The sequence below is a fragment of the Myotis myotis genome, unplaced genomic scaffold, assembly GCF_014108235.1.
Source record: "Myotis myotis isolate mMyoMyo1 unplaced genomic scaffold, mMyoMyo1.p scaffold_m19_p_1, whole genome shotgun sequence".
NCBI lineage: Eukaryota > Metazoa > Chordata > Mammalia > Chiroptera > Vespertilionidae > Myotis > Myotis myotis.
Genome location: NW_023416313.1, coordinates 29,156,279 through 29,182,393, shown reverse-complemented (window position 1 = coordinate 29,182,393; position 26,115 = coordinate 29,156,279). Strand labels below are relative to the sequence as shown.

The 26,115-nt window shown below is 41.7% G+C and overlaps 1 protein-coding gene and 1 pseudogene across 1 annotated transcript in view; one reads left to right on the top strand and one right to left on the bottom strand.

The window, feature by feature from the left end:
• LOC118651610 (cytochrome c oxidase subunit 7B2, mitochondrial) overlaps positions 1 to 17,389 on the top strand; it is a 99,718-nt gene extending 82,329 nt beyond the window's left edge. The window contains exon 3 of the mRNA XM_036300973.1: positions 16,996 to 17,389. Coding sequence (XP_036156866.1) covers positions 17,043 to 17,288 — 246 coding nt within the window. The 5' untranslated portion in view covers positions 16,996 to 17,042 and the 3' untranslated portion in view covers positions 17,289 to 17,389. The remainder of the gene's footprint in view (positions 1 to 16,995) is intronic.
• Positions 17,390 to 17,806: 417 nt separating this feature from the next.
• The window catches only part of LOC118660636, a 99,444-nt pseudogene continuing 91,135 nt past the window's right edge, over positions 17,807 to 26,115 (bottom strand).

Sequence of the window (26,115 nt, the reverse complement as noted above, 5' to 3'; positions counted from 1 at the left end):
TAAATGCATATTTGTTGTTCATAATTTGTATCTTTACCTTTTTCTTCCTCTTCCTCTTCTTAAAGGATACCTTTCAGCATTTCATATAATCCTGGTTTGGTGGTGATGAACTCCTTTAGCTTTTCCTTATCTGTGAAGCTCTTTATCTGACCTTCAGTTCTGAATGATAGCTTTGCTGGATAAAGTAATCTTGGTTGTAGGTTCTTGCTGTTCATCACTTTGAATATTTCTTGCCACTCCCTTCTGGCCTGCAAAGTTTCTGTTGAGAAATCAGCTGACAGTCGTATGGGTATTCCCTTGTAGGTAACTGAGTTTCTTTCTCTTGCTGTTTTTAAGATTCTCTCTTTATCTTTTGCTCTTGGCATTTTAATGATGATGTGTCTTGGTGTGGTCCTCTTTGGATTCCTTTTGTTTGGGGTTCTCCGCGCTTCTTGGACCTGTAAGTCCATTTCTTTCACCAGGTGGGGGAAGTTTTCTGTCATTATTTCTTCAAATAGGTTTTCAATATCTTGCTCTCTCTCATCTTCTGGCACCCCTATAATTCTGATGTTGGTACGCTTGAAGCTGTCCCAGAGGCTCCTTACACTATGCTCGCATTTTTGGATTCTTTTTTCATTTTGCTTTTCCGGTTGGGTGTTTTTTGCTTCCTCGCATTTCAAATCATTGACTTGATTCTTGCGCTCCTCTGGTCTGCTGTCGGGAGTCTGTATAATATTCGTTATTTCAGTCCGTGTATGCTTAATTTCTAGTTGGTTCCCCAATATAAGATCGAGGGTCTTATTAGTTTTCTTGTAGATCTCATTAAGTTTATCGGCAGCTTCTAAACAGTTCTTGAGAGACCTTAAAAGTGTGGTTCTGAACTCTATATCTTCCATTGACAATTTTGTCCTGTTTCTTTGTCTCCGCATTTTGTTATGCTTCCTTGGTGCACCCCCTAGTGGTCTTTGTTCGCAGTCTTATAGTTAAATCTTGATTGTTGTAGCTAATTCCAGGGAGGGTTTGACCTCCAGGCCAAGTGGCTATGAGAATCAGCTGTGTCAGCAGTGAGAGAACTTCTGTCCTCTAGGGAGGTGCTAATCTAGCCTTTGCCTGAGGCTATGCGGCAAAAGCCTCTGTGCAGGGCTTGGGCGGGGTGGGTCGCACAGGATCAACAGGGTGGGCCGGAGAGAGCAGTTATGGCGGCTCTCAGTCCTGTCCCCAGGGGCTCTGCCTCTCTGAGTCCCAGCACCCGCTGCAAACCTCGGAGAGAAAGCTGCACTCGCTCTGACCGAAGCCAGACAGTCCCGCTTCTCCCGTTTGAGTCTGGGTCGCTAAAGACTCGCCCGGATCTGGAGCTCAGAGTCTGCGACTCCCTCCCGATTGAAAACGCCAACCGCGCCCTCCGCCGCCAGCCCGCTCGAGCACTCCACACCTCAGAATTTGCCTTCAGCACTGTGCCTCCTCTGAGTGTCCGTATGCGTTTCTCTTTCCTCCTAGTTGTAGGACTTCCACTCAGCCAGCGTTCCTGTGGTTCTGGGTGATGTCCCTTCCGTTTTTTGGTTTCACTTTTGAAGTAGTTGTTCAAAGCAGCAAACTCCGGCGTTAACCTATGCCGCCATCTTGGTTCTCCTAAACTTACACAATATTACATGTCAATTTACCTCAATAACTCTGCAGGGTGGGGAGAACCCAATGGCATAGGTATTACGGAAATACCATTTAAGGAAACATGTGAAAAGAAGATGAACTATGATGGAAACAGTTTGATCAGAGAGGATTTAATAGATTTGGGATGATTTCAGGATGAAAAATTAGAATCCAATGATGTATTAAATGTTTCAAGGGAGTTATAGGTATCGAGAATGATTTCTAAGTTTAATTTGCACAATTACATGAGCAAGAGGTGATATTTACTTGGTATGGACCAAGTTTGGGAATGGAAGAACATGGTTGTACACCAGTTAGGCCTATTAATTTTGCAGACATCACATCATTTAATTATCTTTTGAGTATCTTAGAATTTGAATTATCTTAGGAAGGATGTTAAGGCAATTTAATATATTGCCTTGAAACTAAGAAGAGGGTTTATATGTGAAGATATAATTTGGGAGGTACTAATTGCTCATAATAATTAAGTTTATTAGTATGGCTAAGAATATCTAGAGAAGTGAGGGGAGGGAAGGGAAGAGTATATAAAGTGAAATTAGAAGGAAGCCTGTGCTGAATCATGAAAAACTCCTGCATTAAGGACCTGTTAGAGGAAGATGAGCTTGTTAAGAAGTAGCTATACAAATAGGAAGAAAACTTACGGGGATATTCTAAAAGCTTGCAGAGGAGGAGGTATCCAGAGGAGGGACACATCATTGGTGTTTTTGTAGCTGATAAGTCAAGAAAAGTGATTTAATCTGTCCATTTTTTAGGGACCGAGTCATTTATTGACCTTTGTAATACCTCCTTATATGGAATGATGGGATGAAAACTGGGCAGAGCGCAAGAAGAATAAATGGAAGCTCAGAAAATGCCCAGGGTCAGTATGTAGTTTTTGAAACTGGATCCCTTTTTTCATGGGGCAATATCCTTCTACACATTCTCATATTGTGTACAATTTACATAATGTAATTGATGTTTTGGCATAAAGTATTTTTTTTTTCATTCTGGGATTATTTTCTGCAGTTAAATAAATGAATATTTTATGTATGGAATTCCCAGCATTATCTAGCTACTGGGTATATGTTGTAACAGTATTTTTGGACTTTTCCAGTATGTCAGCAGTTACCATTTGTAGGCTCTGAGATAACATGTGACAATGGTTGTAAGGCATACTAATAATCTAGCTTAAATCCAGTCCTGATGAAGCATGGCTACTATTTATTTTCCCTGTATTAATTCCAAGATTTTCTGGCACTTTAATGTAAATTATATAGTTATAGGTGATATTGCAACATTATGAGCTCTGAAGTAAATATGAGAAATGGCTTCACCTCGTGTTATTAACTCTAAACACAATTAGATTCTAACTATTTTAATTCAGATTATTTTGTACCTATTGAGTCTTAAAAATTGTGCACATTTGTCCTAAAGTCTCTGAGGCTTTTCTACTATTACACTTAGTAACATTAAAAACAAATTTTATGATGTTCAAGCAAGATGAGAATGCATTATAGAATTGGCAAAAAGCCAGAGGGGTTCTATTTCAATATGATGCTTATATGCCACCATTACATGTGTTGCTGTTATGAATTTGACATTAAAAGAGAGTCTCTTGATTTATATATGATTGAACCTGAAGGTCACCTTTAAAGGCAAAGTGTTTTAAAATTATATTTTAGCCTTGATATTTGGAGAAACCCCTTCAAAAACCTTTACACCCCCATTTCTTTTTATCTGGTTAAGCCTGTTAAGAACTTAGCTTATTCATTCGTTGCTCCAAGGATGCTCCGATGAGCTCTTGGAATGGGAAAGGTGCCTCTTATTTTTGGTGATGTAGCATCCAGATAATATCTGTTATAACATTTTCACATTGAAACCTTATGGTTATCTGTCTGTCTCTTCTGCTAATTGAACATTCCTGTATAGTAAACTAGTTCTTAGCAGGCTGCAGTCACATAATAGGATCTCAATTGAATTACGTAAGCAAAATTCAATTATGCTTAATTGAATTTTTTTTGAAGCAAGGATCCAGGCACACCTGTCTCTTCTGTAGAAGATAGAGAAGCACGGATGGAGGCATACCTGTTTCTTCTATAGAAGTTAGAGAAGCTAGGATCCAGGCACACCTGTTTCTCCTACAGAAGTCAGAGAAAATAATTGCAATAATGTTTAGGGTTTTCTAGAGAATCAAAAAAACTTGAAAGTGTCACTTGCAGTTTTGGAATTAAAAAGCAGAGAGAAGAGTGTACCTATACCATCCTTACACAATACTTATTGTTCCTCCACTGACTTCTCCTGGCCAGTGCAACCCATTTATTTAAAACTTTTGATGGTAGAAACAAAATGGAGATAAACTAGAGCAGCGGTTCTCAACCTGTGGGTCGCGACCCCTTTGGCGGTCGAACGACCCTTTCACAGGGGTCGCCTAAGACCATCCTGCATATCAGATATTTACATTATGGTTCATAACAGTAGCAACATTAAAGTTATGAAGTAGCAACGAAAATAATTTTATGGTTGGGTCACAACATGAGGAACTGTATTTAAAGGGCCAGAAGGTTGAGAACCACTGAACTAGAGAGAATCCAGTCCACTGGTCCCTGTCATTTAATGAGCAAATCTTCGTTTTCTCCATTTCCAATAGACCTTAAATTGGATGAAATTTCTCTTCAGTATAATGGACATCATTTTTCCCCTCTCAGTACGCATTCCTCCTCCTTCTGGTAACAGCATCCTATCACTCTCAGGAAGCCATCATCTTCCATTCCCAGTCATTGTCCTGATTCTAAAGCAGGACAAAGGTTTCAGGTCCCTCACCTGTTTCTAACATAGATCTTTGTGTCTCTTTTTAAACTAACCTGCATTAGAAAAATGCATATGTGAGTTTGGTTCTTCTCCACCTCTCCCTCAATTATAATGTGAATCCAGGAAGGGGGTATCTGGATTGATAGATTTACTCTCTCCTCTCCATCCTTCTGTTTCTACCCAGTTTCTTCCTCAACATGGAAGAAATTCCATTTGATGTGAAGAGCAATTAACAGCCCTGAAGTAGTAACTGTGACCTCTTTGCGAGTTGTTTCGCTAAGACAGTTCGCTAAGACCTTATGATGTTTATGATATCGTATGTGGAGAGTGGCCAAAAGATTACTAAAAACATTAAAGGGCAATTTAAAGTGATGCCTGGATCTTTCAGATCTTATGACTTATATTCCATGAATGTGAAAAAGTACATTACCAATATAAAGAAGCCCACAATTCCATTGTCAGCAGTGGTTCTAAGCTATATAAATTGTATGTGTAATCAAAATCATGGCCTATTTGCATAGAAATCATACTTTTCCAACTAAGAAATGTTCCAATGCTTAAATTATGCTAATTTAGTTTAAGAATGCCCTTTTCATCTATAAAATTTTAGACTCCATTAGATTAAAGAAAGTGAAACTAAAGATAACATCTTTGAAACCATAATTTTAATTGGAAATCTTAGGGTTTCAGAACAAGAATCTGTGTTTAGTTTCTGTTCAGATATGTTTAGATGGATACCTTTTTCAGACTTGCTTTTCTTCTTTAGCATTCTTCCCTCCGGAATATAAAAACTAAAATGAAATATCAGTTCACCAAAGTAGGCTCTCTGCCCCAAGGTTTGGCAAAGTGCATCCTGGCCCTCTTTCTTCTGAGGCATCTGCAAGGGGAAAATAGTTTACCAAAGTCAGCCCCTCTGGCCAAAGTCTTTCCTCATTTTCAAATAATGAATATAAATCAGAGGAAAAAAAAGGTAAAACACCAACACCTTCTTAAAAGTTTTTCTAAAGTTTCCACAATTTATGAGAGTGAAAAGAAAAAAAATATATCGCATTGAAATACAGAACTGTCTTAGCGAAACAACTTGCAAAGTAGTCACAGTTACTACTTCAGGGCTGTTAATTGCTCTTCGCATCAAATGGAATTTCTCTGCAAATGCTCCATAAGTTGCCCAGGTGATGGCAATAACAAAAGACTTACTCATAAAGGTTTTATTTTCAGCTATATTTTGAGCAGAATTAAGAAGGAGAAGGAGAGTCCAAGTTAGAAATGAAAACTGAGATTTCAGAAAAAAAGAAAAAGATTATTTGCAGCACTATATATTTCAATCTGAATTTGGAATTTGGTAAAAATTATCTTCTGGAGTAGACCTTTACTTTACTATTCTAATTTCTGGTTGGAAAAAGCAAACAATTTTCATGAAAAAATTAGAAATACTTGATACATGTGTCTTTCGAAATTAAAATATCTTGGATATCTAAAAGTTAATAAACATTTTCATTTTAAACACTGATACATAAATGTATCAGTGGCATACTTAGATTAAAGGCAGAACTGACTTGTACATTTTCAATTAAGATTTAAATGAAAGTTTCAAATTCTGCAATTAGAGGGCATTGATGCAAATGTAATGACCACTAGAGAATCATGCAATCTTTCTATTCATAGAGCATTTAATGAATAAAGGCAGATGTGGGGAGGAGCGAAATGTCTGCACAAATATTAGGAAGGCAGAAGTTAGAATCACATAATGAAGGCTAGAGTTAATTGCTACTATGAGTGTTGTTACCACTCTATACTCCTTGAGTTATATGTTGAAAGTCCCCATAAGGAAGCAATTAGTCTGTAAGAAATACATCCTGGAACTATTAAACCTTTGGAAAAGAGTACAATCATGTAACATCATTGAGAACAAGGAGACACCCTTTGGTATTCCCCAAAGTGTGTTCTGGAAAATACTAATATGGAGATATGCCCCGGTGTGTGCGTGTTAAGTATGGCATGTTCAACTAATTTTGGAAAGCACTATACACCACCCCTCTCAGAGAATCACTGGGAATATTAGCATGAAGAGGTCTGGGAAATATTTCAATAAAGAAGTATTTCACAGGATTACCTGCATATTTCGCAAACTTGGATGAAATTGAACCCCCCTCTTTACCCCAGGGCACAATTTCTGAATCTTTATTTACTTGTCCATTTGAGATAGCATTTTTAAAAAAATGTATCTTTATAATTGAAAGTTTTACAGATGTCCCCTTTTTCCACATTGACAGCTTCCACCTCTCACCCCCTCCCAGGCCTTCACCACACTGTTGTTTGTATCCGTGGGGCACACATATATGCATATAAGTTACTTCCCACCCCCTCTCCTTCCTTTCCTCTGAGATTCCACTGTCTGTTCCATGCTTCTTTGTCTCTGGATCTATTTTTTTCAACAGTTAATTTTATTTATTGGATTCCACATATATGTGAGATCACATAATACTTGTCTTTCTTTGACTGGCCTATTTCACTTAGCATAATACTCACCAGTTCCTCCATGCTGTGTCTAAGGGTAAGAGATCCTTCTTTTTTACAGTTGCATAGTATTCCATGGTGTAAATGTACCACAGCATTTTTATCTAATCATCTACTTTTGGGCATTTGGGCTGTTTACATATCTTAGCTATTGTAAATAGTGCTGCTATGACCATAGGGTGCATATATTCTTTCTGATTGGTGTTCGGGATTGTTAGGATATATTTCTAGGAGTGGGATCACTGGGTCAAATGGGAGTTCCATATTTAATTTTTTGAGGAAACTCCATACTGTTTTCCACAGTGGCTGCACCAGTCTGCATTCCCACCAGCAGTGTATCAGGGTTCCCTTTTCTCCACATCCTTGCTAGCGCTTATTCTTTATTGATTTATTTAAGATAGCCATGTGGCAGGTGCAAGGTGATACTTCATTGTTCTTTTAATTTGCATCTCTCTGATGATTAATGACTTTGAGCATTTTTTCAGTTGTCTCTTGGCCATTGGTATATCCTCTTTGGAGAAGTGGCTGTTTAGGCCCTTGCCCTTTTTCTAATTTGATTGTCTTATACATCATGTTCATGGGTTCGAATAATTAACATCATCAAAATGTCCATACTGCCCACAGCAATCTATAGATTTAATGCAATCCCTATTAAAATACCAATGGCATATTTCACAGATCTAGAACAAATACTCCACAAATTCATATGGAACCAAAACTGACTCCAAATAGCCGCAGTAATCTTGAGGAAGAAGAACAAAGTTGGAGGAATCACAATACTATATATCAAGTTATATTAAAAAGCCAGTGAAATCAAAACAACCTGGTACTGGCACAAGAACAGGCATATAGATCAATGGAACAGAACAGAGAACCCAGAAATCAACCCAAGCTCAATTAATATTTGACAAAGGAGGCATGAGCATACAGTGTAGTAAAAACAGTCTCTTAAATAAATGGTGTTGAGGAAATTGGATAGGTATATGCTAAAAAATGAAACTAGACCATCCATTTATACCATACAGAAGAATAAACTCAAAGTGGATAAAGACTTAAATATAAGTTGTGAAACCATAAAAATTCTAGAAGAAGCCATAGGCAGCAAAATCTCAGACATCTCTCATAGCAATATGTTTGCAGATACATCTCCCAGGATAAGAGAAACTAAGGAGAAAATAAACAAATGGGATTATGGCAAAATTAAAAGTTTCTGAACAGCAAAAGAAACCATCAACAAAATGAAAAGGGAGCCCAGTGTATGGGAAAACATATTTGGCAATGATACATGTGCTAAGGAGTTAATTTCTAAAATATATAAAGAACTCAAAACTTAACAAAAGGAAGACAAAGAATCCAATTGAAGCCCCTTTTTAAAGAAAGCACCCATTAAGACCAAATGGAACTGGTAAAGTAGGCAGATGTTTGGGGAAATACTGATATAAGATCACTTTACAAGTGGAACAAGTGTCAAGCTAGCAACGCTAAAAGTAAATTATGTATTTCAGCCACTGCAATGGAATAACCTGCTTTTAAAGTTAATATATCAGGTTCTTGAGAATTTCATTGGCATGAGGTGGATTCTCAGAGGCTGTCACCATTCGGTGCCTCTGCAAGAGAAATGAGGTCTGGCTGTGCAAAGCCGAGGATTGGATGCAGAAATATGGTGACTGCAGAAATAAGGGACTGGCTCACTTTGAAACCTTAATTGGGTGAACTGTGCAAGTGCAGGTCCTTATCATTTCTCCTTGGAGCATTTGCAGTGTCCCCCGCCATACCTGTCCCACACTCGAATGCCAGAGCAATATCTAAACTGCAAATCAGACAGTGTAACTCCCATTCCTAATGTCTTCCAATGACTCCATTTCATTTTCTGGGTACATTTTTTAAAGTTTCTGGAATATATCACAGCCATGATCTCTTTCTTTTCCAAAATTAGGTTGGAGAAGATGTTACGCATTTATCCAGATATTTTGACTTGCTGAATTCACTGAAATAGACCCTTCTAGCAGGACCTGACTGTGCAACAATCTATGAACCACTGAGTGCAGCAAATTTCCTCATAGTGGATGTTGAAGTATTTTCATGTTATCATCTATTTCACACATTGGAAATTGGTGACCCTGTTATTCCAGTCAATGTATTAATTTTTAGAAAGAGGGCTGTTGTGGTTACTGTCATGAGGAAATTTGCTGGGCTTGCTAAAGTTTAATAGAAAACAAAATAAGAATTATTGCACAATAATGCCACTGACTTACAATGTGACAGGGAGAAAAGCCTGTTTTGTTCTTTTACACATAGCTATCAGAAAGAGGGAAATAGTATAGCTGAAAGCACATTGTGACTGAAGGAAATATAGTGGATACTTAATGAGTGAACCACATTCATATAAGAAGGTCTGTACGAGGTACTGCCTGAATGAGCGCTGTGATCATTCCCAGGATGGAGATTGTTGAATACCTTCAGTGTTCTACACAGGATGGAAACAGTCTCTGTTCATTTAGACTTTCAGTGTGAAGAATATGAGGGAGAGGACATACCTCTATCCCATCATTCTTCAGGCAACATTTGATATTTGAGGACATTAACTCACAAAGTGTCCTGGCATAACACTTCACTGCTGTAATCTGCCTTTTTATTTGTTCAGGTAGCATATATTTATGTGACTTTTTAGGCTTAATAAAGTGACATAATACCCAGCCTTAAGCACATGGCCACACCATCCATCATTTCAATGACTCAGGAGATGATGCCAATACATATGAAATAGACCCATTGTTCAGCATTTCCACCAGCAGCATTGCTTCTTGCAGGGCTTCCGTATTTCCTGTTAGGAAAGGCAGAAGGCTTAAGTAGTCCTGATACGAGACAGTTTGCACTGTGTACACTTCGTCCCTTCTAGAGCAGCAAAGTCTTCTGAGAAATACATTCATGAATGGAAGACAGTGTAGGTTATGTGTGTTTTCATTTCAAGAAGATTGCCTTTTTATTTCTGATTTTGTGCTGATACTCTGAAGCTGTAAAAAGAAGGGTAGAAATAAAAGGAGGTGGAAATGAAGGTGTTAACAGTTGAGTTACCTGGCATAGGAGCCTTTGCTTCCAGAGCGCATCAATCTCTATATAGCCAAATACCAGTAACACTAGTGCTTTTACTGTTTGTAAATGTTGCCAAATGTTTCTGTTGACCAGCTTATTCCCAGGCGGTCTCTATAACTTTCAGGTCACTCAGGTACTGCTTTCTAAATTACCATGGTGGTGAATTCAATTACTACTGTACTTTTTCAGTGGCCTAAAAGAATGAATGCCTTCCTAAAATGTTTTTCTCTTTGGAAAGGTCTAGAGTGTTAGAGTCGGATAGGACCTCAGAGATTATCTGATTCAGTGTCTCATAAACTTTTCTGATGACAGGATTCTCCTGAGAACTTGTTTTAAAAAATACAGATTCTCTGGCTACTTCCTTGGATACTCTGTTACAGTAAGTTTGTCATGAAGCCCAGGGATCTACATTCTATAAACACAGATGTCAGATGACCCAGAGCCAGCCAGGTTTGGGAAAAGCTAAATTAGTTCCACTTTTTTTCATTTGTTTGTTTTATGGGTGAGGAAGCAGATGCCCTAATAGATTAAGTAATTAATTTAAACGATACTGCAAAACATTTTTTTAAAATTGAGATTAGTTTAGGAAAAACATTGATGGCAATCTTTATGCATCCATCACAGGGAAAGAGAGAGTGCATTTTCTTAGAGTTTAAGCCTTCTGTATTTTATAGAACAACGTCCTTTTAAAGATTGCGGGGAAAATGACAGAGAACACAGCTCTGTGTACAACAGTTGTTCTTAACCAGGAATGAATTTGCTCCCTGGTGACATCTGGCAATGTCTGTAGATACATTTTTAATGGCACAACTGAGGGAGTTAGGTACTACTGGTATGTAATATATAGAAGCAGGGATGGCACTAAACACCCTGCACTGACAGGACATACCACCACAGCAAAGAACCACTAGGACCAAAATGTCAGTAGTGTCCATGGCGAGGCATGTAAAGTCCTAATGTGTGCCCTTTCCTCATCCCTCTAGGCTTGTCCCTGGGCATTGCTGCCTCAGCTCTGACCACCCAGTACTAGTGGCCTTACTAGGGGGCCCTGCCCCACTCTAATTCTGCTCTCTTGAGTTTTTGCTTTTGCCACAATATCTACATATTTTCCTCCAATGTTGTATTTTCAATTTCTTTTTTCTTTTCTCTTTTTAATAACATGTATTGGGGCGACATTGGTGAAGAAGATTGTATAGATTACAACTGTACATTTCTAAGATACATGATTTGTATATTGCATTGTGTGCCCACCACTCGGCATCTGAGTTTTCAAAAAGTCACTTTGTTCATTAGATTTCACATATGAGTGAGATCATGTGATACATATCTTTCTCTGACTGGCTTATTTCGGTTAGCATAATACTCTCCTGGCCCATGCTGTTGCAAATGTTGAGTTATTTCTTTCTTATAGCTGTGTAGTATTCCATTGTGTAAATGTACCACATTTTTTATCCACTCATCTGCTGGTGGTTACTTGGACTATTTCCAAATCTTAGCTATTGTAAATTGTGCTGCTATGAACATAGGGGTGTGCTAGAGGAGGTCAATGGGGAGTGGAGGGGCATATTTAGTACTTTGAACAATAAAGATTTTAAAGTAAAATAAAAAGACACTTTGGTGCAAAAAGTGTAGTTAATTAGTACTATTACTTGTTTTTGTAAATTAAAAGTATATATTATGTCAGATCTGCAAAAAAACATTTTTGGTATGCCCCATAATTTATTTTTATATATTTACTAGAGGCCCAGTTCATGAATTCGTGCACGGGTGGGGTCTGGCCAGCCTGGCTCCAATCGGGGCGGATCAGGACTGGGCCTGTCGGGAGGAGGAGATGGCGGGAGGTTGGCCGGCTGGCCCACCCCAATTGGGGCCACTCAGGGCCAGGCCGGCTGGGGGGCGGGGCCACAGGCAATTGTTTGGTGAGCCCCACCCATGATTGAAGTGCAGAGGACTGATTAGGGGTGGAGCAAGACATGGGGGGAGGGGCTGTGGGTGGTGGGCCAGCCGGCTCTGCCCCCAAATGGGGTGGGGGGACCGATAGGGGGTAAGTTACTGGGGAAGGGGCAATGGGTGGTTGACTGGCTGGCCTCACCCCCGATTGGGCAGGTTTGCTGGCCTCAGTGGGCATCATCTCACCTTCAACCTATTCTCTGACCAGTCGTTACAGCGTTCTGGTCGCTGGCTTTTTATATACTAGAGAGGCTGGTGCACAAAAATTTGTGCACTCGGGGGCGGGGGGGGGGGAGCACGGTCCCTCAGCCCAGCCTGTGCCCATTCACAGTCCAGGACCCCTTTGTCCACCTGTCGACTTAGGCCCACTCCCCCGGGGATCAGGCCTAAGCTTGCAGTCAGACATCCTTCTGGCAGCCAGGGAGCCCTCGGGGGATGTCCGACCAAAGGTTTAGGCCCACAAGGGATTGGGTCTAAACTGTTAGTTGGACATTCTTAGTGCTGCCACGGAGGTGGGAGAGGCTCCTGCCACCACCACTGCGCTGGCCAGCCATGAGCCAGCTTCTGGCTGAGTGGCATTCCCTATATGGAAGTGCACTGACCACCAGGGGGCAGCTCCTGCATTGAGCGTCTTTCCCCTGGTGGCCAGTGCGCATCATAGCAACCGGTCATTCTGCCATTCAGTCAATGTGCATACAGTATTAGCCTTTTATTACTATTATATAGGATGTCCCTATTTCCCCCCTTTTGTCCCCTCTACCCAGCTCTTGCCGCCCACTTCTTTCTGGCCATCACCATACTGTTGTCTGTGTCCATGGGTTGTGCATATATTTTCTTTGGCCAATCCCTTCTTTAAATTCACTTCTTTAAATTTTTATTTTCAGATAAGTGCTTATAACTGCACTATTATATATTTTCTGTTATATCATTTAGAATTAAGATATTTTTTAATTGAATCCTTGTAAATTTTAGCACAATTTAATAAATTGTGCTAGAAGCAATTAGATTTTTCATGTAATGCATACACATTTCAATTAATATTTTAATTAATTTCTAATTTTTTAATATTTTAATTTGAAATCTCATACATGTAAAAAAAACTATAAAATACTACAGCATATTATATGTACCCTTCACCCAATTTCTTAGGTGTTAATAATTTAAACATAACCATTATACAACTAATAAAATTTGGAATATATTTTTCTTATAATCTCTTTAATGTTACTTAATCCATTTACTTTGTTTTTGTTAATCTTCACCCAAGGATATTTTTTCGTTGAATTTTAGAGAGAGTGAAGGGAAAGGGAGAGACACGTTGATTGGTTGCCTCCTGCACATGCTTTGATAGGGACTGGGGATCAAGCCAACAACTGAGGTCCATGCCCTTGACTGGAATTGAACCTGGGACCCTTCAGTCCATGGGCTAATGCTCTATCCACTGAGCAAAACAGGCTGCAGTTTAATTCATTCACTTTTAATCTATATGTGTCTTTATATTTAAAGTGGGTTTTGTTTTTGATTCACCCTCATAATTTGTCTTTTAATTGGTGCATTTATGCCACTGAATTTCAGAGTGCTTACTGATAGAATTACTGCCATATCAGACGGCTGCTGGGGCTTCTGGGGTGGGCCTGCCTTGCCACCTGGTACCCCCGCTGATCAAGTCCCGGGCAGCAAGGCAGGCCAGCTGCTGGGGCTTCTAGGGCCGGCCTACACTGGATGGCAGCACGCTGGCGGCTTGCGCTTTCCTGCCATGCCTGCAGTATGCAAATTAGCCTCCATCTTTGTTGGTGGTTAATTTGCATATCATGCTGATTAGCCAATGGGAGATGTAGTGAAGGTATGGTCAATTACCATGTTTGTCTATTATTAGATAGGATAGATAGCATTAAATGCTTTTTATTATGATAAAATGTGTCTAGGCTAGGTCTCATTTTCTCTAAACCTATTGCTGGAGTCCCAGGTTGAAATGTACTTTTCATATCTGGCCTTATATCCTCCCCTAGGACAGTGGATCCATTTATTTCCTCATTCTATCATAAGCTTCTCAGGAGTAGGCATGGTATCTATCCTTGCCCCCAGACCAGGCCCTGATACACAGTAGCCAGTCAATAAATATATAGTAAACTGAACTGAACCGTTTTCAAATAAAGGGTCATCTGTGGTAACCACACTAGAGTTGTTTGTTTCTAGCACTCAGAATTAAATATGCTTTAAAACATGACATACGTGAAAAATGTACCATATTTAGAATCAAAGGACTTGATTGGATTGAGTTCACATCTTATCCTATCATCTGTTCTTCTGTTTGAAGTGCAGGTAAATAATTCCCATTTCACACCATTTTTGCAGATGTGGAAAATTCTGGCTTATATTCAATAAGTATTAGTTTCCTTTCTGTACCACTGCTTTACTTCTTTTTATGACCTTTAGTGATTTGAAATGATTATTGTTACCAGTAAAACTTCAAATCTATATATACCTCCTTATCCCAGTTAAATTGAGGTCTAGTATTAGTTATTTTTCCTGAACTGAACTTCAAAATTACTATATAAAATAGATGACACAGTCTTTCCTTTTCACCCTCATAGGTTACTCTGCTCGCTTGAACTGTTTATATTCAGAACATATTTCTTTTCTTTTATTGCCACAGGCATGAGAGAACCTTTACTTTGTTCATATTATCTAAAGAAATCTGTCTTCTGCCATCTTTTTGTAGTTTGTTTTCAACAGAAAGCATCTACTTTAAGAAATGCATTCTTTGCCTGCATTTTATTATTCCACTATATGTCCCTTTTTAATGCTTTTGTATGGATATTAGAACTTGTTGCTTGAGTTCTTTTGGTAATAGGCTTAGGGCTCTGCAGTAACACAAAATTTATTGTAGAAGTAAGTCATGTGGAGTTCAGCAGTACTCTCTAATCAGTGGGTTGCAAGCTCTTAAGTGTGTATTATAAACAAAAGTATATATAAGTAATATAGAAAAGCAACTGAGACAGATAGAGCTGATGCTGACAAGGAAAAAGGAATGAAACACCTACATTTTGGTTATTATATAATGAAATGGCAACTACAGACTATATAGAAAGAGTTCTTAGAGGAAAATTCTAAGGATTGGGCATTTATCGGTATGAGAAAACTCAGGCTAGATGGAAAAGAAAAGCTGCTCAGATGTGGGAATAGCCAGAGGATGAACTGAGCTACAAACGGGTGTGATCAATGTCACTAGAGACAAAGTATCTGAGTTTCAACTTAACATTGTGAGGATGGGAATAATGAAATCAATTTGTCATAAAGTAGCAGGCATGAGTCAGTGACTCACAGGAGATCCCTGTTATCACACATTATTGTTTGGTTATGTGCCTCCCTAAAGACTGGAAGCGAAGTGTGCCACAGTGCTTTTGTATTGGATTCAGGCTGCACCTTCATACCCTGACCCATCTCACCTTCAACCTGTTCTCTGAATTCAATACGAATTAAAACCTTGGAGACTTTTGGTGGAGAGATTCATGACTAACAGGAAAAACACTCTGAATATTTGGAACCTCAGAAAAAATGCATTTTGTTTTTGCCCTGTTTTTCACAATCATGAATACACTTACATTTTGGTGGAAATAAAAGAGAACCTTAGGGTCTTGTTTCCTAAGTTGGAAATAAAGTCATTTGAGTTGGCAAATCTTGGTGAACAGTTACAATACTGACCTTGGGCCCTTTTGTATCCATGTTGCTTGCATTTGGGCTACAGTTAGCTTCTGTCATTACTAGAGACGGAACACTGTTTGACAGTTTGCACAGAGAAGAGAAATAGAACTCCTTCATATGTTTCTGCTTCTAGATCTCTCTTTCAGTATAACTATTTTAAAAATAAAATAGGGCTCTTATGACATGTACATTTGATTTCATGGTTTTTAACTTGTTATCAAGTTTAGATTTTTATGAGGATACCAATACTTACATTTCACATTGGTTCAAAAAAGTTATTTCTATGCTTTTGTCAGCCACTGTGTATGTAAAGCTAGACCTCGTGCTCTTGAGGACCTTGCAGTCTACTGGAGGAAAATACGAAGATAATTCCTCAAAAGAATGACAAGAAAAGCCACAGGCTAGGAGAAAATATTTGTGAAAAACATCTCTCTTTAAGGACTACTATGTAGGTTCATTGATTGTAATAAATGTGCTACTCTGGCACAGAGGGTGAAGCTATGCATATGTGGAGTCATTGTATACGTGGGGACTTTGTACTACCCACTCAATTTTGCTTTGAACCCAAAACTGCTCTAAAAAACAAAGCCTTTAAAAATAATAAAGCCAGTGAATCATACTATGAGAGAGGGATTTTAAGAAGAGTAGTAGTGAAGAAAAGAGGCAGCTTATCCTAGGGAGGTTTTGGAGAAGACTTCCCAGAAGGCACGACTTTTAGAATGGGCTTTAAAGTATAAGTAGAGTTTTACTTCTAGGAAGGTGCATGGAGGAATTACAGGTGTAGAAGGAGATGAAAGGAAGAGAAGAAGGAGGTTAATAGGAAGGGAGAAAAGGAACAGATGAAGGAGGACATACTCTGTGAATGGCCTGTAATTTCAAATGAAATTAGTTTGTTGTAAACATTGAGTATTTTAGTCCTTTTATCAGCCATGCTGATGAGTTTGGAGTCTCTCTCTGGAACAAGCCATTGGCTGTTTGCAAAGAATAGAAAAACTAATATCCATTGTGTGCTTACTTTGTGGTTGTTTTTGTTAAGGATTATCACATGTAATCCTCACAATACCCCCTGACGTTGAACATTATTGTCTGTTTGCCATTGAAGAAACGAAGGCAAAGAGAGGTTAAGTAACTGCTCCAGCTCACAGCTAATCAGGGGCAGAGCTGAGACTCAAATCTGGACATCATGATGTCAAAACTCACATGACCAGCACACTTGAGAGGTGCTGTGGGAGAAACATTCAAAGAGAGAGTAAATGAATGCAGATCAGATGTCATTGTTCAATGTTTGTTTTTCAGGTGTCTACAAGGAAATAGCTCAGCGGCTGCAATCCCATCACACCTTCATGATGTTTCCCTTGGCTAGAAATATATTGAGAAGTGTCAAGATTCGAAGCTTTCAGCAAATAAGGGCAAGACAGAGCCACAAGAAATACTCCCCAGATTTCCATGACAAATATGGTGACACTATACTAGCCAGTGGCTCCATTTTCTGTGTTGTTGCATGGTTATTTACAGCTACACAGATTGGAATAGTATGGAACCTGTCCCCTGTTGGCAGAGTCACTCCAAAAGAATGGAATGATAAGTAACCATCACAGTTACTGTAACACAGAATTGTCTCAAAAACAACCTTTCATTTAAGCACTCTGCTGCTCATTTAAATGTAGCATAATTTAAAAATTAAAATACATTGAAACCTTTAAAGCCATTGAAAGTAGTTATTATAATGCCTGGAAACATGGTTGTAAGAGTGGATATAGATTATAGGGAATTAGGAATAACAAATATTTGAAAGGAGAATTAATAAAGCATCTGTGCTTCTGGCTTAATGATTTACACTAGGTACCCTCAGTGGATATATACACATATGTACCCTAGGAATAATCTGACAAATCCTGTTGAATCTTTCTTAAAACATATTCACGATCTGACCATTTAACATCCTTCAGCTTTCTCTCCCTGATATGAACCACCACTCTCTCCCTGGGATTATTATAAAAACTTTCTAGCTGGTCTCCTTACGTCTACACTGATGTCCCCCCAAGCCTGCCCCCTCTACTCTGCCATACATAATCATTTTTTTAAAACAAAAGCCAAGTTTATTTGTTTATTTCTGGCATTTGAAGTATTTCTCGATGACATCCTTTGCTTGAGACTCTCTGCCATAGTCCTTAACCTCCACGCAACTACAACCAACCACTTTATGGGGTTTTCCCTCTCTGTTGATTTTATAGAGGCCTACCCATTCCCCTAGTTTCTTGTTGTCGTCAACCTTAAGTTGATTTGGTGTTCAGCACAAAGAGCCTCCACCAACTTGACGGACATAGGCTCATCATAGTTGGATGCAAGTACACGAAGGTGGGCTTGGCGCTTGTCTAAGGCTTTGGCAGCTTCGCGAATTCCGCGCGCGCGAGGCCATCGTGGATGAGGGAGGTCTTCAGCACCTCGTGCAAAGCAGTATTAACGTCCATTACACCTCCAGCAGCAATGCCTCCCTCTTCCGTGGTGGCGGGTTATGGGTGGAGCCGAATCTTGAACGCACCCAAGCCTCCGCCTCTGCGCAACTCCGCGGCTGCAGGGAAAGAGACCCATAATCATTTTTAAGCACAGTAGCCAGAACAATCATTTAAAAACATATCACTCCTTTTCTCAAAACTCAATGACTTTTAAAGATATATATATACTAGAGGCCCAATGAATGAAATTCATGAATGGGAAGGGGGTCCCTCAGCCTGGCCTGCACCCTCTCCAATGTGGGACCCCTCCTGCAGTGATTGGGCCTAAACCGGCAGTCGGACATCCTCTCGCAATCCAGGATCGATGGCTCCTAACTGCTCACCTGCCTGCTGGCCTGATTGCCCCTAACCGCCTCTGACTGCCAGCCTGATCACCCCCTAACTGCTCCCCTACCAGCCTGATCGCCCCCTAAATGCTTCCCTGCCAGCCTGATTGCCCTCTAACTGCTCCCCTGTTGGCCTGATGGCCCCTAACTGCCTCTGTCTGCTGGCCTGGTTGCCCCCTAACTGCTCCCCCCCTGCCAGCCTGATCGCCCCCTAACTGCCCCCCCCTGTCGGCCTGATCACCCCTAACCTCCTCTGCCTTGGTCCCCACCACTGTGGCTTTGTCTGGAAGATGTCTGGTCTAATTAGCATATTACCCTTTTATTAGTACACTAGTAGCCCGGTGCACGAAATTCGTGCACTGGTGTAGGGGGGGGGAAAGGGGCCCCTCAGTCTGGCCTTCACCCTCTCCAATCTGAGACCCCTCGGAATGTCCAACTGCCTGTTTGTGCCCACACTTTTAACAGATAACAGCTCCATTGTTGTTTCTTTCTTATGCTTAAAACCATTGGTATTCAAAGTGTGTATACATTTTGGGGGGACACCCTGTATATCTCTAGTCAGCGGTGAAAGAAACCAACAGCAGATTTGGGACCCCCCAGACAGGGAATCTCGCTCACTCCCCACGTCTCCCCACTTCACTTTCCACCTTCGTGGACAGCAGGAGAATCAACGTTTTCTCTCATTAATTCGGAAAAGCATGTCCTGTCACCCGCTGCCCGGCAGGAGTGCGCTAGGCCCCAAGCAAGTGAGGCTCAGTCAGGGCAGCCTTCGCTCATGGGTGCTGGCACCCAAAGTGCACATTCCTCTACAGTCGCCCCGACTATCCCACTGTTTCACTGAGAGGACAGAATTCCTCCCTGCCTCTGGGTTCTTGATCTTGAACGCTGATCGAAGGCACCTCAGCGAGGGCTGCCCGCGCTCACCAGGTGTGTCTGTCTGCATCTGCTCCCACCTCAGCACCTGCATTAACCCCGTAGAGGTGATTTCATAGCTGCACTGGCCTCTGTGGGAACAGAGCATCACCACTCCGCCCTCTCACTGTCATCTCACAGGCGCCCACCCTCAGCACCCAGAACACCCAGACACTCTCCAAAGGACGTGAGCGCATCAGAGGGGATGTGTGCACATCCTGTGGGGGGTGTTAGGCATGCCGGGTTGATGGAAGTGCGGTGGAGAGGCGAGGGGAACTTGTACACGCCTTGGTTTGCAACTGTTGCAGGCGCAGGAGGGTGACAGTGTGCTGGGGGATGTTCGCATGCCAGGGGGGGATGTGCACACCTGAGGCCTCTGGCTTTGCAGATCCACAAACCCCCGTGGTGCAGCCAGGAGGACGTCAGTCTGGCCCGCCACGGTGGCTGTCCCTGCGGTCCTACACCTTCTGGGCCAGGAAGCAGGTCTTGCACAGCCACTCCTGGGTGCGGATGGCCTGCAGGCGCTACTTCAGCTTAGCCTGCAGGCTCCGCTTGGCACGCTCACAGCTGTCACCACCGCCATGTGGGGAGCACAGGCCGCCCTCCGTTGCTTGCCTCCCCTGTTCAGAGGCTCTCTGCGCTGTTCACCTGCCCAGAGTGACTGGGGCTGGGCGGAAGCCAGGCATCCTGCCCTGCCCAATCCCGGCCAATCTGCCGCTGTGCAAGCTGCCGCCCTGCCGGGAAGGGTCACGTATCCAGGTCCTGGGACCGTGGACAGCCTCAAGCACTGCCCCCCGCCTGGCAGGGTCACAGATCCGGGTCCCAGACTGCGGTCAGCCTCAAGCATTGCCCCCCGCCCGGCAGGGTCACAGATCCGGGTCCCGGGACCGCGGACAGCCTCAAGCACTGCCCCCCACCCAGCAGGTCATGGATCCGGGTCCCAGACCGCAGACAGCCTCAAGCACTGCTGCCCCGCCCGCCAGGTCATGGATCCGGGTCCCAGACCGTGGACAGCCTCAAGCACTGCCCCACCCGCCAGGTCACGGATCCGGGTCCCAGACCGTGGACAGCTTCAAGCACTGTCCCCCGTCTTGCAGGGTCACAGATCCGGGTCCTGGGACAGCGGACAGCCTTGCCTGCTGCCGCCGCTTTCAGTATGCAAATTAACCGCCATCTTGTTGCTTCAGTGTGGGGGTCCCTCTTGGGTGCCTGGCCAGCCTGGATGAGGAGATGATGGCTGTTTTCAGCTGGTCATACCCCCTTCAGGGTGGGGGTCCCCACTGGGGTGCCTAGCCAGTCTGGATGAGGAGCTGAGGGCCGTTTTCAGGCTGGTGGGTGACTAAAGCTCCCAATCTCTCCTTTTTTTCTTTTTTTTTTTCTAATTCTGGGATTTATTTACCTTCTATGGCTATCACTGGAGCTGAGAGCCGGCTTTAGCTCTGAGGCTCGGCTGCAGCTCTGAGACCTCGCCTGCTGAAAGCAGGTATCTGGGTTTGTTCTATAATTGAAACAATGTTGCAGTCCTGCTGGCTGAAGCCCGGCTGGCTGAAAGCAGGTTTCTGGGATGGTTTAGCTTCTCTACTTACAACATTGTTTCTTAGAGTGTAAGCTCAGAGGCCGGCAGTGGCAGGTGGGGAACCTTGGCTTCCTCCTTCACTGGAGCAAGCAAGCCTCCTGTTCGCTTCAGCTGCCTGGCTGCCGGCCGCCATCTTGGTTGGCAGTTAATTTGCATATCTTGCTGATTAGCCAATGGGAAGGGTAGCGAAGTTATGGTTAATTACCATGTTTCTCTATTATTAGATAGGATATACACTGAGTGGCCAGATTATTATGACCACCCCATCAGTACTTCATTGGGACACCTTTTGCCTTCAATACTGTGGCAATTCTTCTTGGCATTGACTCCACGAGATGTTGAAAGGTGATGCGAGGAATCTGACACCATACCCAATGAATAGCACTGTCCAGTTCTGTGAGATTTGATGGTTGTGGAACCAGCTGCCTAATGGCTCTTTTAACTTTGTCCCACAAATGCTCAATTGGATTGAGATCTGGTGATTGTGGGGGCCACCTAAGCAAGGTAAAGTCTCCCTCATGTTCTTGAAACCACTCCTGCACAATACAAGCACCTTGGCATGGCGCATTGTCTTTTTGGAAGAAGCCATCTCCATTGGGATACGCCATCAACATGATAGGATGAACCTGAACAGCAACGATACTTAGGTATGTTGTGCTCTTCAGATGTTGTTCCACACGAATTAAAGGGCCCAAATCATGCCAGGAAAACATGCCCCAAACCATAACACTGCCCCCACCAGCTTGAAGGGCTGTACTCATGCATGTGGGGTGCATGCTTTCATGCTGTTTCCGCCAAATTCTCACTCTGCCATCTGAATGATGCAACTGGAAACGTGATTCATCGGACCACATGACTTTTTTTCAGTGCTCAACTGTCCAATCCTTGTGTTCCTGTACGAATTGGAGACATTTTATCTTGGTAACCGCAGACAGCAAAGGGGTTCGAACAGGCCTTTGGTTAAATTGCCTACAAATGTCAGGTGGTCATAATCTGGCCACTCCGTGTATATATATGTATGATTTCAGAGAGGAAAGGAAAGGGGGAGAGAGAGAGAAACATGAATAATGAAAGAGAATTATTGATCGGTTGCCTCCTGCATGCCTCCCACTAGGGCTCTAGCCAGCATCCTGGGCATGTGGCCTGATGGGGAATCGAACCTTGACCTGATTCACAGGTCGTTGCTCAGCCACTGAGCTACACTGGCCCGACAAAACCCAATGACTTTTATTTCACAGCAGAGTTAAAGCTGACATCCTGAGAAAGGTGCACAGGCCACTTAAAATTCTGTACTGGTTCATTTCACTCCTGCACCAAAACTTTTCCAATTGCTTTTTCTTGTTTGGGACACACTTCCTCCAGATCCTGTATGACTCATGCTCCCTCGCACTTTTCAGGGTTTTGTTCACATATATTCTTTTCAGGGAAGGCTTTGGCTACCCTTTTAAAAATTGCAACCCCTCCCTGTGGCTCAGTTAGTTAACTGTCGTCCCCTGCACCAAAAGGTTGGGGGTTTGATTCCCAGTCAGGGCACATACCTAGGTTGTCGGTTCAATCCCTGGGGGTGTGTATGGGAGGTAGCTGATCAGTGTTTCTCTACTGATGTTTCTCTCTCTTCCTCTCCATCTCTCTCTAAAATCAATAAATATATCCTCTTGTGAGCTTTTTTTTTAAAAAATTGCAACTCCTACTTAAAACAGGCTTTGTCTATCCTGCTTCCTTGCTTTATTTTTCTCCATAGAAATCATCATCATCTGGCATAAGATACATTTTATTGCTTATTGTCTGTGTGAAAAACTCCATAAAAGCATAGGTTCTGGACTGCTTTTTTTTATGACTTTATTCCTATAACAAAGCCTGATAGATTAGGCCTTCAGTAATTATTAGATGAATTAATGGGTGCCTTTAAATAATTCAGGGCCCCTGTTAGTCTGAAATGATGAATTTGTTTACCACTGTAGGTTTGCAATGATTATAGGAGCACATATTCGTTATCTATTGCTATTTTACAAATTATCCCAAACTTAGTGGCTTAAAACAATAAGCATTAGTTCACAGTTTCTATGAGTCAAGGATCTAAGGATGACTTTGCTGGAGGTCTCTGGTTCAGGATCTCACATTTCTGCAATCAAAGCCTCAGACAGGCCTATAATCATCTCCAGGCATAGCTGAGGGAAGATCCCCATCCTGACTTTCTATAGAGCTATTGATTGGCCTTAGGACCTCGCTGGATGTTGGTTGGAAATATCAATTCTCTGTTATGTGGGTCTTTCCATAGGGGAACTCTCAGTGTAGCAGCTGGCTTTCCTCAAAGTAAGAGAGGGTGTCCAAGAAAGAGCCACAGTCTTTTTATAGCCTAATCTTGCAAGTAACATTCTATCACCTCCACTACTTTGCCGGAGTCCAACCCCAGCAGGTCCAGGGGTTCCCAAAGGCGTAGACGGAGTTGGCAAAGAAGGAAGGACACGGAGACAGTGTTCAGTTGATCAGCAGCCTAGCCAGGATCTCCAGCCAGGATCTCCAGCCAAGTTCTGGTCTGGATCTCCAGAGAGGTTCTGCTTAAGATCTCCAGCCAGGTTCTGTGTCCATGTTCTCTTGCTAGGTTCTCCAGCCAGGTTCTCCAGGTTCTCCAGCCAGGTTCTGTAGCCAGGTTCTAGTCAGGTTCTCTTGCCATGTTCTATAGTCAGGTTCAGTCCAGGATCTTTTGCCATGTTCTCTCCAGCGAAGTTCTTCTGTCTCTAGGTTCTGTGTAGGTTTTGTCTTCTAAGTTCTGTGTTGTTACTTCTGTATTTATACCCGTTGATTCCAATCCTATCAGTCTCTATTCCAAAGGTTAGGGCGTTTCTTATCTCCATTCCAGGGAGTAAAGATTATGTAGCTTAAGCATGATTGTTTGTAGTTAAAGTGATTAATTACCCGCCTGGCACTTAGTTGAGGGGTTTTATTCCCTCCCTAACTTCAGGGGAAAATCCCTACCTGGGGAAACAACCTTTCTCAGAGAGGAGACCTTGGTTAAAACACATAGTGCCAAGAAGGTGAGCAAACATTTTAAGAACAGTATGCCATATATGCCAGGTCCTTTGAAACAGCAAGGATGGACCGGCTCCCGGCACTACTTGAAGTTTTTTTTAATATATATTTTATTAATTTTTTGCAGAGAGGAAGGGAGAAGGATAGAGAGTTAGACACATTGATTAGAGAGAAACATCGATCAGCTGCCTCCTGCACACCCCCTCCTGAGGATGTGCCTGCAACCAAGGTACATGGCCTGGGCTGGAATTGAACCTGGGACCCTTCAGTCCACAGGCCAATGCTCTATCCACTGAGCCAAACCAGTTAGGGCGAAGTGAAGTTTTTTTTTTGTTTAGTTTAGTTTAGTTTTTCTCACTAGAAGTGAGTCACTAAACCAGAGCTGTACAAAAAGGGAGGATATTATACAAAGCTATGATTACCTGAGGGTAAGGATCATTGGGAATGTATAGGTTGCCAACCACAGTTGGCAATGGATATCACCTCTAAATGACTAACTTCAAGGTAACTGTGTTATTCCTCAATCTCCAGTATATTATATTTGAATGCTATCATTATTCTCTAGATAAAGAATATTATATGTTTCTACCCATTTTTAGTCTGTGAAAGTTTCCGTAGGGTCCTTCCTAGGTATAAGATTTTAGGTTTTTGTGAATACCCATTTTTAGCTTTATCAGTACTGCTAATTATTTCCCATAGTGATTAAATAGTTTAAATTCTCACCAACCAATGTCTACCACTCCCTCTTGGGATAACCCAAGCTCATTCTTAGAATTTTCAATCATGTTAATATTTGCTACTTTGATGAGTGTGCAGTAGTAGTTTATGCTTTAATTCGTATTTCCCTGATTACTGAAGAGTTTGAACATCCTGTGTTAGCTTTTTGTTTTGTTTTGTTTTTCTTTCGTGTGCCTTTTCTGTTTCTTTTTCATTTCTATATTCAGTTCATCTTAGTTGTAGAAGCTTTTTATATATTCTGCATACTAATTGTGTTAGGGACAGATCAGAGAATAGGACCCGTATAAGCAGTATAGAATTATAGGATTAATTATGGGAATTAGAACTAATACTTAACTAAGTTTACACTTAGAAACCACAGTAATTTACCCTTTGTCAACTTGACATCAGTGTATATTTTTTTCCATAATTCCGATGAAGACAACAGCAAAACATGTTTTTACCTAACATAATGCAACTTTTCCTCTTAAAACTAATTCATGAATTCTCACAAAGTCCCTTTCCCATGGAAGGGTACCACTCTCAACTTCCGGTCTAATGGAGCCATTGCTGTGATCCCTAGTAGAAGACTGAGACTTGTAGACCAGCAAAGCCCAAAGTCATGGAGGAGGAAACAAAAACTTCTCTAGTGGAGCACTAAGGGTAATTTCGGAGCAGCCGCTCCCAGATCCACTCTTGAACCCCAGTCCTATAAATCCTGGCTCTGGGAAAAATAGCACCATGTATTTGTTGGTTATTGAGAGCATATCCAACATCTGGAAGACATTGCCTCAGCTTTGCAAGGTGGTGTTATGCAGCTATTGCTGTAACTAACACTTCAAAAGGTCATTATACCATTCTGTCTGCGGAGGGAAACATCGTACCTATATTTACACGAGACCATTAATGTACTTCATTGCTGTAAAATACATTTCTTGATCAGAATCTGCTCTGCTGTATGCTGTGGTGTTAAATGAGACATTTTGCAATTTCATAGATGAAGATATTTACAGAAAAGTCACAGGAGAGAAGGTAAAACTATATTGTTAGAAACTGTATTCAAAGAACAAAGTGCCACCTTTTCCTTGATGGAAATGGTCCAATGAAATTCACCTGGCACTGATGGCTACCTGCTTCCTTCCCCTCCCCCAAGGAATGCTGCAAATGGAGGTACAGTATTGACCTGTCCATTTGGTCGACTGGGCACTGAACAATGACTATAAACAGATTAGTCCTTATGAGTGCATGTACCTTGTTGAGCCCACACATAACCTCCATTCCTGCTGTCATGACCATTTTATCTCTGAGCCATTGTGGAGGCTTGGAGTGGCTGAGATAG